Source organism: Bos grunniens, chromosome 15 (assembly GCF_055505025.1).
Source record: "Bos grunniens cultivar Pamir isolate PY7600 chromosome 15, Bosgru_T2T1.0, whole genome shotgun sequence".
NCBI classification, from domain to species: domain Eukaryota; kingdom Metazoa; phylum Chordata; class Mammalia; order Artiodactyla; family Bovidae; genus Bos; species Bos grunniens.
The window spans coordinates 63,660,095-63,676,898 of NC_141179.1; the positions used below are offsets into that span (position 1 = coordinate 63,660,095).

General features: G+C 45.7%; 1 protein-coding gene across 15 annotated transcripts in view; it reads right to left on the reverse strand.

The window, feature by feature from the left end:
• The window catches only part of WT1 (WT1 transcription factor), a 51,232-nt gene that overhangs the window by 9,315 nt on the left and 25,113 nt on the right, over positions 1-16,804 (reverse strand). For 14 of the 15 annotated variants that reach the window (XM_086340984.1, XM_086340983.1, XM_086340982.1 and 11 more), the window contains 2 exons: positions 4,552-4,648; positions 1,902-2,052 (listed from right to left, as the gene is read on the reverse strand). In XM_086340984.1, coding sequence (XP_086197110.1) covers positions 1,902-2,052; positions 4,552-4,648 — 248 coding nt within the window. Of the gene's footprint in view, positions 1-1,901; positions 2,053-4,551; positions 4,649-4,841; positions 4,971-16,804 lie in introns of those variants that run through there. The other variant, XM_086340996.1, reaches the window with a different exon arrangement.

Sequence of the window (16,804 nt, forward strand, 5' to 3'; positions counted from 1 at the left end):
CTTTATCATTTTCCTTATAATCAGATACGTTGCAAATGATCTCATTTGGGGAAATACATAACAACACAACATGCAACTTCTCATCTTCAGCTTAAAGCAGGCGGTCTGCTGCTGCTGCTGCTGCTAAAGTCGCTTCAGTCGTGTCCGACTCTGTGTGACCTCATAGACGGCAGCCCACCAGGCTCTGCCGTCCCTGGGATTCTCCAGGCAAGAACACTGGAGTGGGTTGCCATTTCCTTCTCCAATGCATAAAAGTGAAAGTGAGGTCTCTCAGTCGTGTCCGACTCTGTGCGACTCCATGGACTGCAGCCTCCCAGGCTCCTCCATCCATGGGATTTTCCAGGCAAGAGTACTGGAGTGGGGTGCCACTGCCTTCTCCGATAATCAGATACTTTTCAAATGATCTCATTTGGGGAAATACATAACAACACAACATGCAACTTCTCATTTTCAGCTTAAAGCAGGCGGTCTACTGAGTATAAACTCAGGTCTATGCCAGAACTGTAGCCTTCACTGTAGCCTTCAGACACAATGGCTTAGCAAAGACCAATGGTCTAAAGAGATCTGAACCCAGCTCATTTTCTTCTTCAGCTTCCCCAAAGAAAAGTCCGCAGTAACAATAAAACAATGAAAGTGAAAGTCATTCAGTTGTGTCTGACTCTTTGTGACCCCATGGACTATACAGTCCACAGAATTCTCCAGGCCAGAATACTGGAGTGGGTAGCCACTATTCTTCTCCAGGGGATCTTCCCAAGCCAGGGATTGAACCCAGGTCTCCCACATTGCAGGTGGATTCTTTACCAGCTGAGCCACAAGGGAAGCCCAAGAATACTGGAGTGGGTAGCCTATCCCTTCTCCACCGGATCTTCCCAAGCCAGGAGTCAAACCAGGGTCTCCTGCATTGCAAGCGGATTCTTTACCAACTGAGCTATGAGGGAAGCAATAATAAACAATAATGGTACTTAAAACGAAGAAGCTACCTTAAATCGTGGGAAAAAATGGTACCAGCTCCCCAGTAGGAAAGCCTGCGCTTTGCCCTGATTTCCTGTAGGAAAACTCAGTCACATTCCCATCTAGTGCCCACAAGGCCAACCAAGAACAGACATTTGTGAAACCGATGTTCACATTCCCTGTGGCCAACAACCAAACGTGGCCAGTTCTTTCCCAGAGGCAGACCCTGTAACCTGTGGGAAAATCCAGTTTTCTTTAAAACATCATCAAAAATCATCTTTTTCAGGGGGGTTGAAAACAAAAATTAAACCTAGAAGCCATTTCCCCACTCCTACCTGGTTGGTTATTACTAACCCAAGCAGTTAAGTTCTTCTTTGGACCATCTCATTCTAAGTCTCCAGAATAATCTTGCACATCAAGTTCCTAGAATCATCTAACTACCAAGCCCCAAGGCTAGCTCCTCTCCCGTAAGAGATGCTAATACTATTATAAAAGTTAGAGCGTTTATTCAGACTTACTGACACAGGGAACTGGAAGAGATGGTTCATATCTCTAATTCCTTTCATTCAATTTGATTTTAGAAGTTAATCTAGTCTCAACAATTGTATAAGGGAGGCTATCATCTCCATTTTCCATGTAAGGCAGATGAAGTTTGAAGCGTGGTTAGTAACTTGCTCAAGGTCACACCACCTGGTGGTGAAACCAGACTTCAAGCCAGGTCTCTTTAATTCTGTGAAATTCTCTCTCTACCTACTCTGCTCTTCCCTTTTTAAATAAAGGATAGAACTTCAGGATACATAATGGTCTGGCAGCCTTTTTCCATCCCCTGAAAGTAGTGTCTACTTTGCATTCCAGAAATCACCTGTGTCCTGGCAGTGACAGCAGGAAGCAGGGGCTGCCAAGCCGCCCCTGAGCCACCAGAACCAAGACTGGACGGTGAATGCACTTACCAGTGTGCTTCCGGCTGTGCATCTGTAAGTGGGACAGCTTAAAATATCTCTTATTGCAGCCTGGGTAAGCACACATGAAGGGGCGCTTCTCACTGGTCTCAGATGCCGACCGGACAAGAGTCGGGGCCACTCCAGGCACACGCCGCACATCCTGCAAGCAGAGTGTAAGATGAACAGAGGCTTTAAGCCACATGTGAACATTCACATTGGTCCCAAGGAAAGTGAGCTTTGAAGTATTCCCAAAGGAGGGATAGTGGATGTGATGCCTGAAACCACTCCCCCCAACATCTGAGGTGCCCAAAGCAGACATCGCTAGTGGATGACAGAGCAGCACATTCAACAGTGCATTGCCCTAAGATCATCACTGCTGATCAACCAGAACCGGGACCTGAGATGAAGTCAGTCTTAGGGCTGCTGATCCAGAGCATCTGGAAAAGAAATGCTGCACACTGGGAGAGTTCCCAATCTTTCCTGTCTCTCAGCTTCTCAATCTTGAAGCAGAGAGGTCTGGAAGTCAAAGCCCCAGGTTCTACTCTATTCCCTCCCTCTCGGACACCAGGCCACATGACCTCGGGCCCTATCTGCAATGGGTTGGGAAGTCCTTATTAGAGAAAAATGAGCCCCCAACTGAGCAACCTTCCACGTGTGAGTCAATGACAAGGAAGAAGAATACATCCTGGGAGGTGAGGGTTCTGTCTGTGAAGGGAGCTGAAACCACAGGAAGCCCACAGCGTTGCCAGCACGATACTTTACTAGAGACACCAGGAAGCACCGTGTGTGTGCCTTCTGCCCACTCTATGTCCATCACAGGGCATTCTGTGGATCACCTTTATCCTGTAGGAGTGTGTGTGCATGGTTTGGTCCTCCATGAGAAGAAGCTAGAGGGAAACAGTGAGGCAAATGCCCCTTAGGCTCCGGGGACCAGTGAGTCATAAGCAAAAGCAACGCAAGTGCCTGAGGGGCCACTGAACCCTCCTCGTCCTCACACAGATGTGCAGGTCAGGGCCCCTAGAGCACATCCATAGTTTGTCTTAAGACCCGGGACCACTTCTAAGCTTACCCACTCCTGCCCTGGGCACTTCCCCCACCACCCACAAGCATACGTTCAAGTTCCTATTTCACCTCTTGCTGCGCGATCTTTTTTGAAGTAAACATACAGTAGTACCATACGGCTGGAGAAGGCGATGGCACCCCACTCCAGGAGAAGGCGATGGCGCCCACTCCAGTGTTCCTGCCTGGAGAATCCCATGGACGGAGGGCCTGGTGGGCTGCAGTCCATGGGGTCGCACAGAGTCGGACACGACTGAGCGACTTCACTTTCAGTTTTCACTTTCATTCATTGGAGAAGGAAATGGCAACCCACTCCAGTGTTCTTGCCTGGAGAATCCCAGGGACGAGGGAGCCTGGTGGGCTGCAGTCCATGAGGTTGCTAAGAGTCAGACACGACTGAGCGACTTCCCTTTCACTTTTCACTTTCGTGCATTGGAGAAGGAAATGGCAACCCACTCCAGTGTTCTTGCCTGGAGAATCCCAGGGACGGGGGAGCCTGGTGGGCTGCCGTCTATGGGGTCGCACAGAGTCGGACACGACTGAAGCGACTTAGCAGCAGCAGCAGCAGCAGCAATACCATACGGCTGTACTACTGACGGGCCACAGTGTCTTAAGGCAAAAGATGGAATAAGTTTAAATGAGGAGGCAGCTGTGTCTGATTGGTCCGCTCTGGAGGAAAATTAACACAGACCACGACAGTAAGTCTGATAAACTGGGCTTGGTGAAAAGGAAGGGAAAAGGAGTTTCGTACAGGTCCTTTAATTCACCCCAGAGGCAGCGCACCGTGCAACAGGAAATAAAACAGAGTTGTCAGTGTCAGCCAGTCCTGGTGGAGAAGGCTGACATTACTTGTCTGACTTCCATCAGATGTCCATGTTTCTGTCACCCTCACTTTTATTCTCACCACTGGAAGGCTTGGGGATGAGGGAACACGCTGTTCTATCCCCATGATGCCTCTGGAAACATTCTTCAGAACATCTCAGAGCACTTGCTCCACACATCACATGGGAACTTGGCCCACACACAACTTATTTCTAATGTGCTGACTACTCTGGAGAAAGTATCTCAGCCGTTACTCATGTTGTTGCAACCACAGAGTCACACGCCAAAAGGCACAAACACAAACCCTTGGTAACTGTGCGTGGTTCTGAATGCCCAAAAGAGGCTCCGGGAGATGGCCTTCCGTCCAATTTCCATTTTACTTTCCTTTCCTCACTCTCCCTTAGCAAAGACGGAGTCTACCTTTGGGCACTTGACCGTGCAGAACAAGTCTTAGAAGTCCACAGTCCAGGTCATTAATTCAAGCTCATTTAGCCCCAACGTAAGATGTGCATAGCCTACCCTAGAGAAGGCGAATTAAACAGTGAAGGAGGAAAGAAGGGAATTCTGCAGAAAGCACCCTGGTCTGAGTGAGGCGGCTGCATGCACACCGGCCTCTGGAAAGGAGAAGACCCCCCCGCCTGCCCCAGTGGAAGAGGGGGATCCCTGCTGACACAGGAGCCTATGGTTAGGGACAGACTTGCCAGGGCCAAGCGGCCAGCAGCGAGGACATGAGAGGCTGTTGGGAAGGAAAGAGGCAGCCGGGGTCCCGTGTACTCACCTGAATGCCCCTGAAGACGCCGTGGGTGTGTATCCGGTACTGGGCGCCACAGAGGATGGGTGTGGTGTGGTTGTCACTCTCGTACCCCGTGCCGTGGCTGCAAACACAGAGAAGGGAGAACACGACTCAGGCTGCTTCACAGGCATCAGGGCAACGCACCTCTGCAGTGAGACGAATGTCCTTTCAGAGCCCTTGGCTTCTGCCTCCCTCCACTGGGGCTGCCCTGGAAGCAGTGCTTTGTGAAAGGCAGAGCTGCCCGATCCTTGGGTGACCCCCAGGCAGTCCCTTACCCCCGCACTCTCCAGGGCACACCATCTGGGTCCATGCCTCTCTCAGACAAGCCAGGGAAAAGTCACAGTGGCAGGAGTTCATTCCCAGCAAGTTGTTTACCATCAAGACAGCAGGGCTGACAGCTGTGAATATCTCAGGAATGAGCAGATGCCTCAAATTTCACATTGAATGCAAGGGATTTTTTGTCGGCACCTCATGACTCAGTTTTTACCAGATAGCACCAAGAAAGCGATGACGCTTACAAGAAGAGATGTCGCATCCTTAGAAGCGGGGATTACACATCTGGGGCTCTGCTCCACTTCAACTGCAGATCAGGTTTCCAGACCAACTTAACTCTTTACAGCCAAGCCAGATCCTAGGTGGACACTTCCTCCAGCATTAGACTGACCAGTCCCCGAGCCAGAGCTCAGTTAGCCTTGGACTACTAGCGAGAGCTGAGGGATGGAGAAGGTTGGAAAGAACACCTTGCAAGGGGTGGATGCTCTGCTCTAAAAATATTCTCTCCTTTGCGTAAAAGCTGATCTCTGTTCTTCAGTTGTTTTACTTTCAAATGAGGCCAAGTGGACTTCCCCAGGAGTCCAGTGCTTAAGATGAAGGAGGAGTGGGTTTGATCCCTGGTTGGGGATCTAAGCCCCCGCATGGCTGCAGGGTGCGGTCAAAGATTACGAAAACTACAACCACCACCACCAAATGAGGCAGGGTGAGAACTGCAACCCACAGGGCAGCACATTATAATCGCAGCTAGACTCACCATGGGGAGCTTTTATGAAATGCCTCTGTAAAATGGTGAAGCTGCTTTGAACCATGTCTGGCAGTTCCTCAAAAGCTTAGATGTAAAGTTACCATGTGACCCAGAAATTCCGTGTCCAGGTGTATTCCCAGGAGAAATGAAAATATATTTCCCCACAGAAATTTGTAGCCATTAGCAGCATTACTCGTAATAGCCAAAAATGAGAATCAGCCCAAACGCCTGTCATCTGATGGTGGATAAACAAAATATGGCATATTCCTAAAGTGGAATATTATTTGAGGATAAAAGGAATGAAATACGTGATGAAGTACGCGACAAACCTTGAAAACATTACGCTAAGAGAAAAGTCAGTCACAGAGGACCGCTTGCTATATGGTTCTCTTTACAAGAAACGTCCAGAAGAGGCAAATTAGAGATAGAAAGTAGATAGGTGGTTGATTGCTGAGGACTGAGGATTCTGAAGGGAAATGGAGGGTGACTGGTAACGTGAAACTGAAAGTCACTCAGTGGTGTCTAACTCTTATAGTCCACAGAATTCTCCAGGCCACAACACTGGAGTGGGTAGCCTTTCCCTTCTCCAGGGGATCTTCCCAAAGCCAGGGATCAAACCCAGGTCTCCTGCATTGCAGGCAGATTGTTTACCAACTAAGCTATCAGGGAAGCCCGTGATTGTTAAAAATGTCCTCCAATTGTGGTACTGCTCATACAAGTCTGTGAATACACTAAAACCCCCTGAATTGTACACTGCAAATGGGTGAAAGGTACACTGTGGAAATACATAAAGCTCTTAAAAAATTAAGGTGGGGGAAAGGCTAAACTGGGAGATGGACTGACATACACACATTACCAAATATAAAACAGATAATTAATAAGACCTACTAGGAGCTCTATATTCTGTAATGGCCTAATGGGAAAAGAATCTAAAAAGAGTAGATACATGTGTATGTATAACTGATACACTGCTATACAGCAGAAAGTAACATAACATTGTAAATCAACCATATGCTTAATAAAAATTAAAGTGTGCCAAAAAATTAAATCGCAAGTATTTATTTTTTTAAAAAATTACCTCTGGGGACTGGGGTCCATGCATTTTTTTAAGCCTCTGGGTGAAAGTTAACTGTCAGAACTGAGAACTCCCACGCTCTGCCTCTGTTACTCTAGAGAGTCCCAGGGGCCCGATATAGGAGGCAGGTAGCCCACTCCATCCAAGGCTGGCTCAACTCTCACTCACCCAGGGGAGAGAATTCCTGGAAGGGAAGAGTGTCAGGACGACGCACACGTCCACACACCCTGCGGCCACAGCAGCTGTGGCATTTCACCTCTGGTTCTGGCTCCAGGCTTTCAAGAAAGAACTGCCTGTCTCCTTCCTACAAAGCGATGAGAGCAGTTGGGGGCGGTGGGTGGCAATTCTGCTCCCTCTAACCTCCTATACCTCATCTCCACATCCTTCAGGTGATTTTTGACATATCTGGGGGGAAATGTCCCAAAGAGCTGACCCAGGGTCAGACGACACACAAAACTGGGAGGAAATGCCAAACTCAGGTAATGTCTGCCTTTTGGAACTTTAGAACGCGTTTGCCAAAAGAAAAAGGTCCCGTCTGGCCTCCTTACAACTGCATTCTATCGATGGTGGGGAAGGGAGAGCTGATGAGAATGGTGGCTCGGCAGCAAAAAGAAGACAGAACGAGAATGGTGCTACCAGAACATTCTGCCGCCCAGGCTGCCTTTGCTTGGTTCAGCCTTCTGCACGGAGCCCAAATGTGACATACATGTTTTTTAGGGCTCAGGGACCCAACAATAGAAGTCTGAATTATTTTCAAGTTCCAGTATCAAAAGGGAAGGTCTTCTCTGGTGGCTCAGTGGTGAAGAACCCACTTGCCAATGCAGAAGACCTGGGTTTGATCCCTGGGTTGGAAAGATCCCCCTGGAGGAGGAAATGGCAACCCACTCCAGTGTTCTTGCCTGGGAAATCCCATGGACAGAGGAGCCTGGCAGGCCACAGTCCGAGGGGTCGCAAAAGAGTCGGATACGACTGAGCAGCTAAACAACAATAACAAATCAAACGGGAAGAACCTGGAACCTCCAGTCTCAGCAGCTCATCTCTGGATGTCACCTGGATTCCTGGAGGTGAGAAATACGGGAAACCGACTTTTCTCAGCCTACTTGTCCCAGGAAATGAAATGTTGCCCCACTCAAATGGGATGCCATGATCCTCACAACCAGATGCAACCAACAAACAAAAGCAGCAAGACTGTACCCGCCAAATGTGCCACTAGATTCTTCTAGCAGGTCCGTGAACGAGAAAAACAGCCAGGTCCGTTCTCATTGGCCCCATAAAACACACACACCAATGCAATTCCACCTGGTGGAAACTATGCCACCTCACACTCTTTCCAGCACGGCCCACCCAGAACACTGAGTTCAACCCGTGGGCATTCAACTTGGCAACAACTCTCTCTGGTTAAGAAAAGCAAAGCCAATTGAGGGGCTTGAACCATAGATTAATAGAGGCAGAAAAGTCATCTACTCTGACTTCCTCCAGCTCCTCTTTACCAGGAGGACAACATGACTGGTGACTAGTTTTCAAGGCAGCCCACTCCACTTGTGTTCTTCCCGACCCAGGGACGGAACCTGGGTATCATGCGTTGCAGGCCGATTCTTTACTGTCTGAGCCACCAGGGAAGTCTAACTGTTGGGAAAGGCCTTTCTAAACTGGGCAGAAATCTGCCTCTTCATTTATGTCTCCTAGAGACCCAGAGTATCACTATTTTACAGCCATCTGTGTGTGTCTCCTCCACTGTACCATAAACACAGCCTTGAAAACAGAGACCAAGCTGCTCCTTTCTGCACCTCTCAACTTTAACTCAAGTAAGGTGCACAGTCTAAAACAGTTCCTTAAGATGGACCGAATCTAACTCCTCTTCCACATGACAATCCTTCAGGCATCTGAAGACAGCTCTCCAGACTACAGACCTGGGGCTCTCTCAACTATAACAACACGAACTGGCATCTAATTTCCATGCCATCCAGAATGTCCTCTTCTTCATCCCCTTCATTTTATTAAGTCCCTCTCAAAGAGTAGGCTTAGAGTGGACCTTAGTCCCGGAGAACTGTATTTATATAAGGGACTGAGAAGGGAGGATCACAGAAGTCTTGAGAATCACCGAAGTGACAAACACCTAACACTGGAGAGCAATGCCTCACCCAAAGAAATTTCATTCCAAAATTGTTTAAGTCAATATGCTAGTCAATATGATGCATTATGACCACCAGCTGCCAGGGCTCAATCCCTGGGTAGAGGGTCTGGGGCTTCCCTTCTCAACCTGGACAAAGCATTGCTGCTAACACACGTAAGAGCACATCCTCTCTTAGCACTCAGGTCACGGTGATCTTCTTAGTCAAATGAAATCTCCAACTCCCATCCTAGCATGTACCACAGTTAAGCCAGGTAGTCCAACCTTGAACCTGAAGGCATGATTTTTGTCTTTTATTGCAATTCAGGACCACACATTTATCCTTCAAATTCCATTCTATTTCCTTTAGAGAGTCATCCTCAACTGTTGAAATCTTTTTGCTTTGGCTTCCAAAGCATTTGCTTTCCATCTTGTTACACGTTATTTCAATATTTTAAAGGTACCTTTTCAGTGTTTTCATAAGAAGAAAGGCTCTTCCTTGTTGCTGCATATATTTACAGTATGTAAAACTGGTCTCTGATATTCAGGCAGTGAAAAGATTCTAAAAGGCCTCTCCATGAGACGACCTGAGGGAAGCTATCATAAAGAATCTAGTCATTTAGATGGGGTTAAGTCCAAGAGCGCAAAAGTCATCAGCAGGAATCAATCTGAGAAAGGGCTCAGGAAGACAGCAGCTGCCGCTGCATCAATAGCCATTGTTAAGAACCAGCTGCTAATTTAGATAGTCAAGTGAAACCAAGCTTTATCCCCAAAGAGATCAGCCAGTACAAGTTATAGTAAGTATGTTGTGGATGAACCAAACAGGAATGAGAGTAGGACTCCTGGAGGTCTGAAACCATTAAGCCTTTCAAGAAGGGCAAGGAGTTACCAGCCTAGAGAAGAGATTTCTGGGGCCAAAGATGCTCCTTTCAAGAAAGGAATCACAGAGCCCCAGAGGTGGGGTAAAAACTTGTCATGACCCAGAGACAAGGGTATTATTATTCATGGAGACAATCGGTATCAGAAGGCAGGTTCTAGAGACAGCATGAATTGCACCAGTCCCACATCTCCCTTGGGGTCGAAATGCACACACAGTGATTCCTTGCAAACCAAATAATGAGAGGAAGGTAAAGGAGCCCTGGCACTATGTACAGCGTGGCACGTGACCCAAGCCTGAGAGAGGCTGGACTTTCTTAGGAAAAAAAAAATGGTGCATAAAATGTTTTCATGCTTTGTTGCCTCGCGAAATACTCTTTGATAGATAAAACACTGGACTCGGCTGAATGGCAGAGAAAAAGGATTTGATGACTCTTTGGCCAAGATGAACAGGGGACGCACAGGGATGGACAGTGAGGTGTCACGAGGGCAGCCATGGGGCCAGCAGGTGAGAAGAGTCGGTGGGTCTGGTGCAGGCAGGGGACCATACGGAAAAGGAAGCTGAGAGTAACCCAACTGCTGCTTTCTTCCCACCCTGGAGCACTACACGAGAAATCACTCATCAGGCTGATAAAGACACTTAACTCCGCTCCTCAGGTTTTGTTGTTCAACTAGGCACAAATCACTCACTTAAGTACTTAGCTTATAACTATCCACCAAGACATCAAAAAATAACTATTGTGTCTTTTTGCAATAAAGATCAACTACATTAGTGAACTTCCACAGAGACTAGTAATTCTAGAAACAGACTTGAGCGTTGCCTTGTGCATGATTAACACATCTTTGTTCTAAACCCTTGTTTTCTTCCCTATGTACTTTCCAAAATCCAGCTTAATAGCTTTACCAACAACTCATGCTAATCTCACTGCTCTATGGTTTCCAGCATCTACTGCGGGGGCGGGGGGGGGGGGGGTTTCTTCCTATTTAAAAACTAAGATATTTGCCTCAGTTAAGCAAAAACTAAGGCAAAGTCTCAACTCTTCAGTCACCTCTCTCCATGAATTTCCATGATTATCAGCCAACGGTCAATGATTTCGCTAAACTGTTCAGAATATGGATTTGGTCTTTTTCCCTTAAAGCAAAGCCACAAACTCAGGTACCTACAGGGGCCAAGCAAGTGAGAAAAATAAATGACGAAGGTCCTGGAAAGAAAGATGGCATCAAACTGACAGGGACAGCCAGCCCAACCACCCCACCCCTGCCCAAAGGAGGCAGCGAGGAACCTGATCTACCAGCCAAGTACTATTGATAACATAACCCCAATGTTGCCAGATATTTCCATTCTCCAGAAAAGTCAGAAATCACAGCTTTTATGTGAGATCACTTGAGTTTTAAATTCTGGGAAATAACTGAAATTGTAAAGAATCACTGTCAGGTCAAACAAAATCTATCTCTGGCCTAAGGGCAATCAATTTGTAACCTCTGCTTTAAAGGTTGAGCAGTGAAGTTTAAACTGCAAGCTGGAAAACTCCCTCTGGATTCTGTTGCCTCCTCCTACCTGGCAACAGAATGGAGCTGGCGATGTGTCTGATTCTTTAAGTACTGAGTCATTAGAATCTTCCAAACCCTTGAAAGTTTGAAAGGATGCATACTTGAACAGCAGGAATGGTCAGTGCTCCTAGACCAAAATCCAGAAGTTATCATCTATAGGGGTCAGCGGTTTACCTCTAAACATCACTGGCCCATTTCAAAGTAGGCTTAAGCACTGACTTACAGACAGAAAACTGCAGTTCTTGCGCAGTAAGTTGAAGTATGGGGCTTCCCTGGTGGCTCAGACAATAAAGAATCTGCCTGCAATGCAGAAGACCCAGGTTCGATCCCTGAGTCGGGAAGATTCCCTGGAGAAAGGAATGGCAACCCAATCTAATATTCTTGCCTGGAAAATTCCACAGACAGAGGAGCCTGGCGGGCTACAGTCCTTAGGGTAGCAGATCTGGAACAACAGAGTTGACTAACACACATACACCCACATACACACAAGTTGAAGTGTATCTGTTTTCCACAGATGCTGTAACAAATTACCACAAATTTGGTGGCTTGAAAGGACACAAATTTGTGCTCTTACAATTCTGGAGACCAGAAGTCTAAAATAAGCTTCACTGCACTAAAGTTTATGTGTTGGCAGGGTTATTTTCTTCTGGAGAGTTCAGGGAGAATCGCTTTCCTTGTCTTTTTGAGCTTCCAGAACTCACCCGCATTCCTCGGCCCCTCCTTCACATCTCTACATCACTCTGACCTCCTGCCGCCTTCACCACATCCCCAGTCACTCTTCTGTAGTCCAATCTCCCTCTGCCTCCCTTTTATGAGGACACTCATTACAGTGAGGGCCCACTCAGGTATTCAGGACAGTCTCCCCATCTCCAGATCCCTAACTTAGTCACGTAGGCAAAGTCCCTTTTTGCCACAGGAAGCAACATTCACAGCCTCCAAGGATGAAGACTTGGATATCCTTGGGAGTCATTATTCAGGCTACCATACCAAAGGAACTGGATTTGTTGGTTTCTTTCAGATATATTTGACAGAGCTAAATTAACCTAGATTCTTTAGATTAACCCAAAAGATCAGTCTGAAAAAACATGGGTTTTGCATCTGAATGCCTGTGTTCCAGCCCACGTCTATCATTTATTTACTCTGTGGTCATGGGTGAATCATCTAAACTCTGACTCAGATTCCTCCTCTGTAAAATGAAGCAATAACCAATTTTATATACTTGCTTGAAAACCAAAGAGCTAAGCTATATGAGGAGCAAAAGTAAAAAATCACTCAGTAACTTTATCCTAACAAAATGTTCAGGTCTACAGTTATATGCATGAGGTTACTAACAACCCCAGAAATTATTTCTCATATGCTTCTTTTAAGCCTGGTAATTGAGATCTGGACTTCCCTGGTGGCTCAGACAGTAAAGTGTCTACTTACAATGCGGGAGACCCGGGTTCAATCCCTGGGTCGGGAAGATCATCTGTGTGTGTGCTCAGTCACTCAATCGTGTCCGACTCTTTGCGGCCCCATGGACTATAGCCCACCAGGCTCCTCTGTCCATGGGGATTCTCCAGGCAAGAATACTGGAGTGGGTTGTCATGCCCTCCTCCAGGGGATCTTCCCAATCCTGGGACTGAACCCAGGTCTTCCACATTGTAGGCAGATTCTTTACCATCTGAGCCACCAGGGAAGCCCGATTAAGATCTATAAAACACTTTTTATCCTTAGCACAATGCTAGGAGTCACTAAGGGCATCACTTGAGGCAAATGACTTAGCCTTTCTGGCCTCAGCTTCGTGCACAATGAGAAAAACAGTACTCCCCATCAAACTGTTACAAATGAGATTAGGTAAGTAAAGCACTGCTTGGTGCATGATATGCCCTCAACAAATGGCATTTAACAGTGCGATCCCCGTTTTAAAGCAAAGAATACTGAGGTTTAAGGAAAGATCGAATTATGTGCCTAAAGTCAGACAGATGGCAAGCAGCAGACAGGGCGTTTGCATCCAGGTCAGTGTAGCTCGTCTTCCTTCAAAGCCAGCTGGACAATTCTGGTGGTGCAAGCCCAACCTGGGTTCACTTCTATCATCATGACACCTGAATAATCCCTAGCTCCTTTCTCCTGGAGTATGAATGAAATTATCCATGTCTGAAGGTTTGAAAAATGCAGTGGGAGTGGGATAGGAGAATGGGGGCTGTGAGGGGCAAGTTGAAATATGTACTCTTAGCACACCTGAGCTTCTGCTTGGAGGCACAATATTTATTTGGTATAAGAAAGGGCAAAGTACGCTGAAGGAAACAGTCTGCTTGTGTGCAATAGAGCAGTTGACGGTGAACAAAATTTTTACAAGAAAATTTCTTTCTACCTAACTAGGAAAATAAACTAAGCAGAAGAAATTACCAGCAGAGCATACATCTCATGACTCCACTTTTGGCTGTGACACGGACTGTACCTTTTCCTAAACAGCTTTAAAATGCATTAAAATGTATCCTAAGAAAGTTTGCTTTTCCTAGACAGCTTTAAAATACATAATCATGTGACCTTAGAAAGTCTGTAAAAACAGGAAAATGTCCCTCATATAACACAACTTATGAGCCCTCTTCCTGCTAAAAACTTGTACACTGAGGTTCGACCCAGAAAAAACTTAATGTTTTAAGAGCAGCTTCTTTAGAAATGATTAATTTTGATATTTCACAGGCACAAGAAGATTAATAAAAAGGAATTGAGGTTTTACAGATGAGGAAAACCAGAGCTGCCCTGAAATCCCTTATCAACAGAAGAAGTTTTAAAAAAAAGAGAGAGCCTTTTGAGGGCAACTAGCATTTGATATGCATATTCAAAAAGGGGAAACCTCCACCTGTGATTTCTCTCTCCCACCTCTAATCTTTGGCCAGGTGAATAACCCCCCATTCTTCACCTCCTTCTTCTTGTCTCTGCAGAATTAATCAGATTTAAAGGGAAACACCTGGGAAAAACTCATACTCCTGTGTATCTAGAAAATGAAATTTACTCATCAACCCTTCTGGCTCCATCTTTGCTACTTAGGCTTATATATGAGATGCTTAGATGCCTGATTTTTTTTTTTTTTTTTGGTGTTGAAAATACACTGTGCAAAAAGAAAATATACTTTGTTGCAAGCCTTGAGAACCATCACCCTTGTCTAGTGTGCCAGTTTTGAGGGAAAAGAGCAATGGAATCACGTTTTAAAAGTTCACTTCCTGAAAGTTTAAACATAAGAGATGAAACTGAACATACCACCATTCCTCAATTATTCTTGCCAAAAAAAGAGGAACCCAAATCTAATCAAGGCTTCAGATCTAACTACTTATTTATAGGAAAAACAGGGCATGGACATCCCAAGTTAAAAGACTTTAAGAGGAAGCAATCTGCCAAGCCTGATTGTGAAATATTCTACTGACCAATTGACCTGCTATCTTCAACAAATCAGAGTATGAGAAAAGAGAGGAGGTGGGGGCAGGGAGGGCAGTTACAGCATAAAAGAGACAAGCTGCTGCTGCTGCTGCTGCTAAGTCGCTTCAGTCGTGTCTGACTCTGTGCGACCCAAAAGCAGCCCACCGGGTTCCCCCGTCTCTGGGATTCTCCAGGCAAGAACACTGGAGTGGGCTGCCATTTCCTTCTCCAATGCATGAAAGTGAAAAGTGAAAGTGAAGTCGCTCAGTCAGGTCCGACTCTTAGCGATCCCATGGACTGCAGCCCACCAGGCTCCTCCGCCCATGGGATTTTCCAGGCAAGAGTACTGGAGTGGGGTGCCATTGCCTTCTCCAAAAGAGACAAGAGAGAACAATTATTAACAAAAAACCCAACAAAACAATAACCCTATGCACAAATGCTCACCATACACACGGACCAGCCAGAGGCAGTCGGACTTGAACTGATGAGTCCTAGAGGCTTAGGGTCAAGAAGTCCCCTGGGAAGCCTCCGTGGTCACAACAGAATGCTTGGGTTTAAAGCTTTACTGAATGAAAATATAATTTCCCTATAGCTGGAACAAGCATACTGAAAACAAAGACTGAAAGATGCAGTTTCTTTAACTAATCCAACATAAAAAGCAGAATATAAAAATGAAACAATCAAGTTAAACTTGACTGAGTTTAAAAAAAAAATAAGTAACTGATAATTTACGAGTATCAGATTTCCTCAGTAGTCTGCAAAAAACAATCAGCCATATTTTTACTTGAAAAATTTATTTTCTTCCTGCCTTCAGGTGTTTCATTTCAGTTCAGACCTCAAGAAAAAGACCTATTATTTTTTATGTGTAATTAAAATATTTGTATATCATTTTCCATTAAAAATTATACTATACTAATAATTCTTACTATTATGCTTTTTAATGAACATTTTTTCATGAGCATTAGAAAGTAGGCTCCCCATCCCGACTCCATCCTTATTTTCTATCCAGGTCTTGTACATCCCTGCAGCATCCCGCTCCACATCATATCTGGAGGGGAAGAGGACCCACTCCGCTTTCACTAAGTCTGACTTTTCAAATCCCTCGAGTGTCCCTTTATCTTTTTGCCCACCTTCCTCTGGAAAAATAGACCTCTTCTCCATTCAGGGAGCGACCCCTCTCGAATCCACCCTCAGGCTCCAGGAGTGAGTACATGCCTAGGACTTGGCCAATCAGATCACCGTATTCTCTAGCTACAAGACCCAATCCTGGCCAATCAGAGCCTTCCCTGGGTCCTTTGGTGGAGAAAGACCAAAAGGGAGGCAGTCTTCTTATGAAACTGTAGGTGCCAAAAACAGCTATTTTTGTCACAACAAAGAGAGCCTGTCTGAGAAGAGAGCCAACACAAAGGAGAGCAGAGGCAAAGGACAATGAAAGTGTCCTAAAGACACTGTCTCAGCTCCTGAATCCATACGCGGGGATTTAAAATACAGTAAGCCACTAAATTTAAATTCCCTCTTTGACCTAGGCCAGTTACAACTGAAGTTGTGCCACTTGCTATAGAAAAAGCCCTGCTAATATATAACAGTTATCTAAAAGTAACCGGATTTATTTTTCAACAAACATACCAAAACACGATACCTATAAGTGAGTACTGAGAAAGGTTCTTCAAAGTATTACCTTCTGGAGAATGACCACTTGTTCCAACCATGTTAGCTATTACTACTGAAACTTGTTTGGATTCCTGTTTCAAGAGCTTCATTACAGTCACAGTTCATGTTTTCACTTTCATGCAGTCTAGTCGTTGGCCACGATTTAATAGGGAATATAGGCTGAGTGGTTAATAGCCTGATAACAACGTTTGTAGAAATCAGCCATTATGAACCATCAAGCTTTCCTCACCATTTGAAATGGTATACAAACCTCCTCCAACTGCCTTTTCTCTCTTACTTTACACTCAGAGCAGAGCTAAAAGCAATTTAAAATCTAGTTTCCCACAACAGTTTGGGGAGAATACAGCTCCCCTTCAAAAGAAATCCCACTCTACTTACTGACTGCTACTGCTGGGAAGAATATTTTTAGGCATGCTTCCTACTTCAACACATACAAACACAGGAACTCATGTTCTCCCAGACGACCTCACCAGACCATAAAAGAAAGAGCTGGGTCTCCCCTTACATGTGTCTGGTATTGAAGTGCTAGTTCATCAGA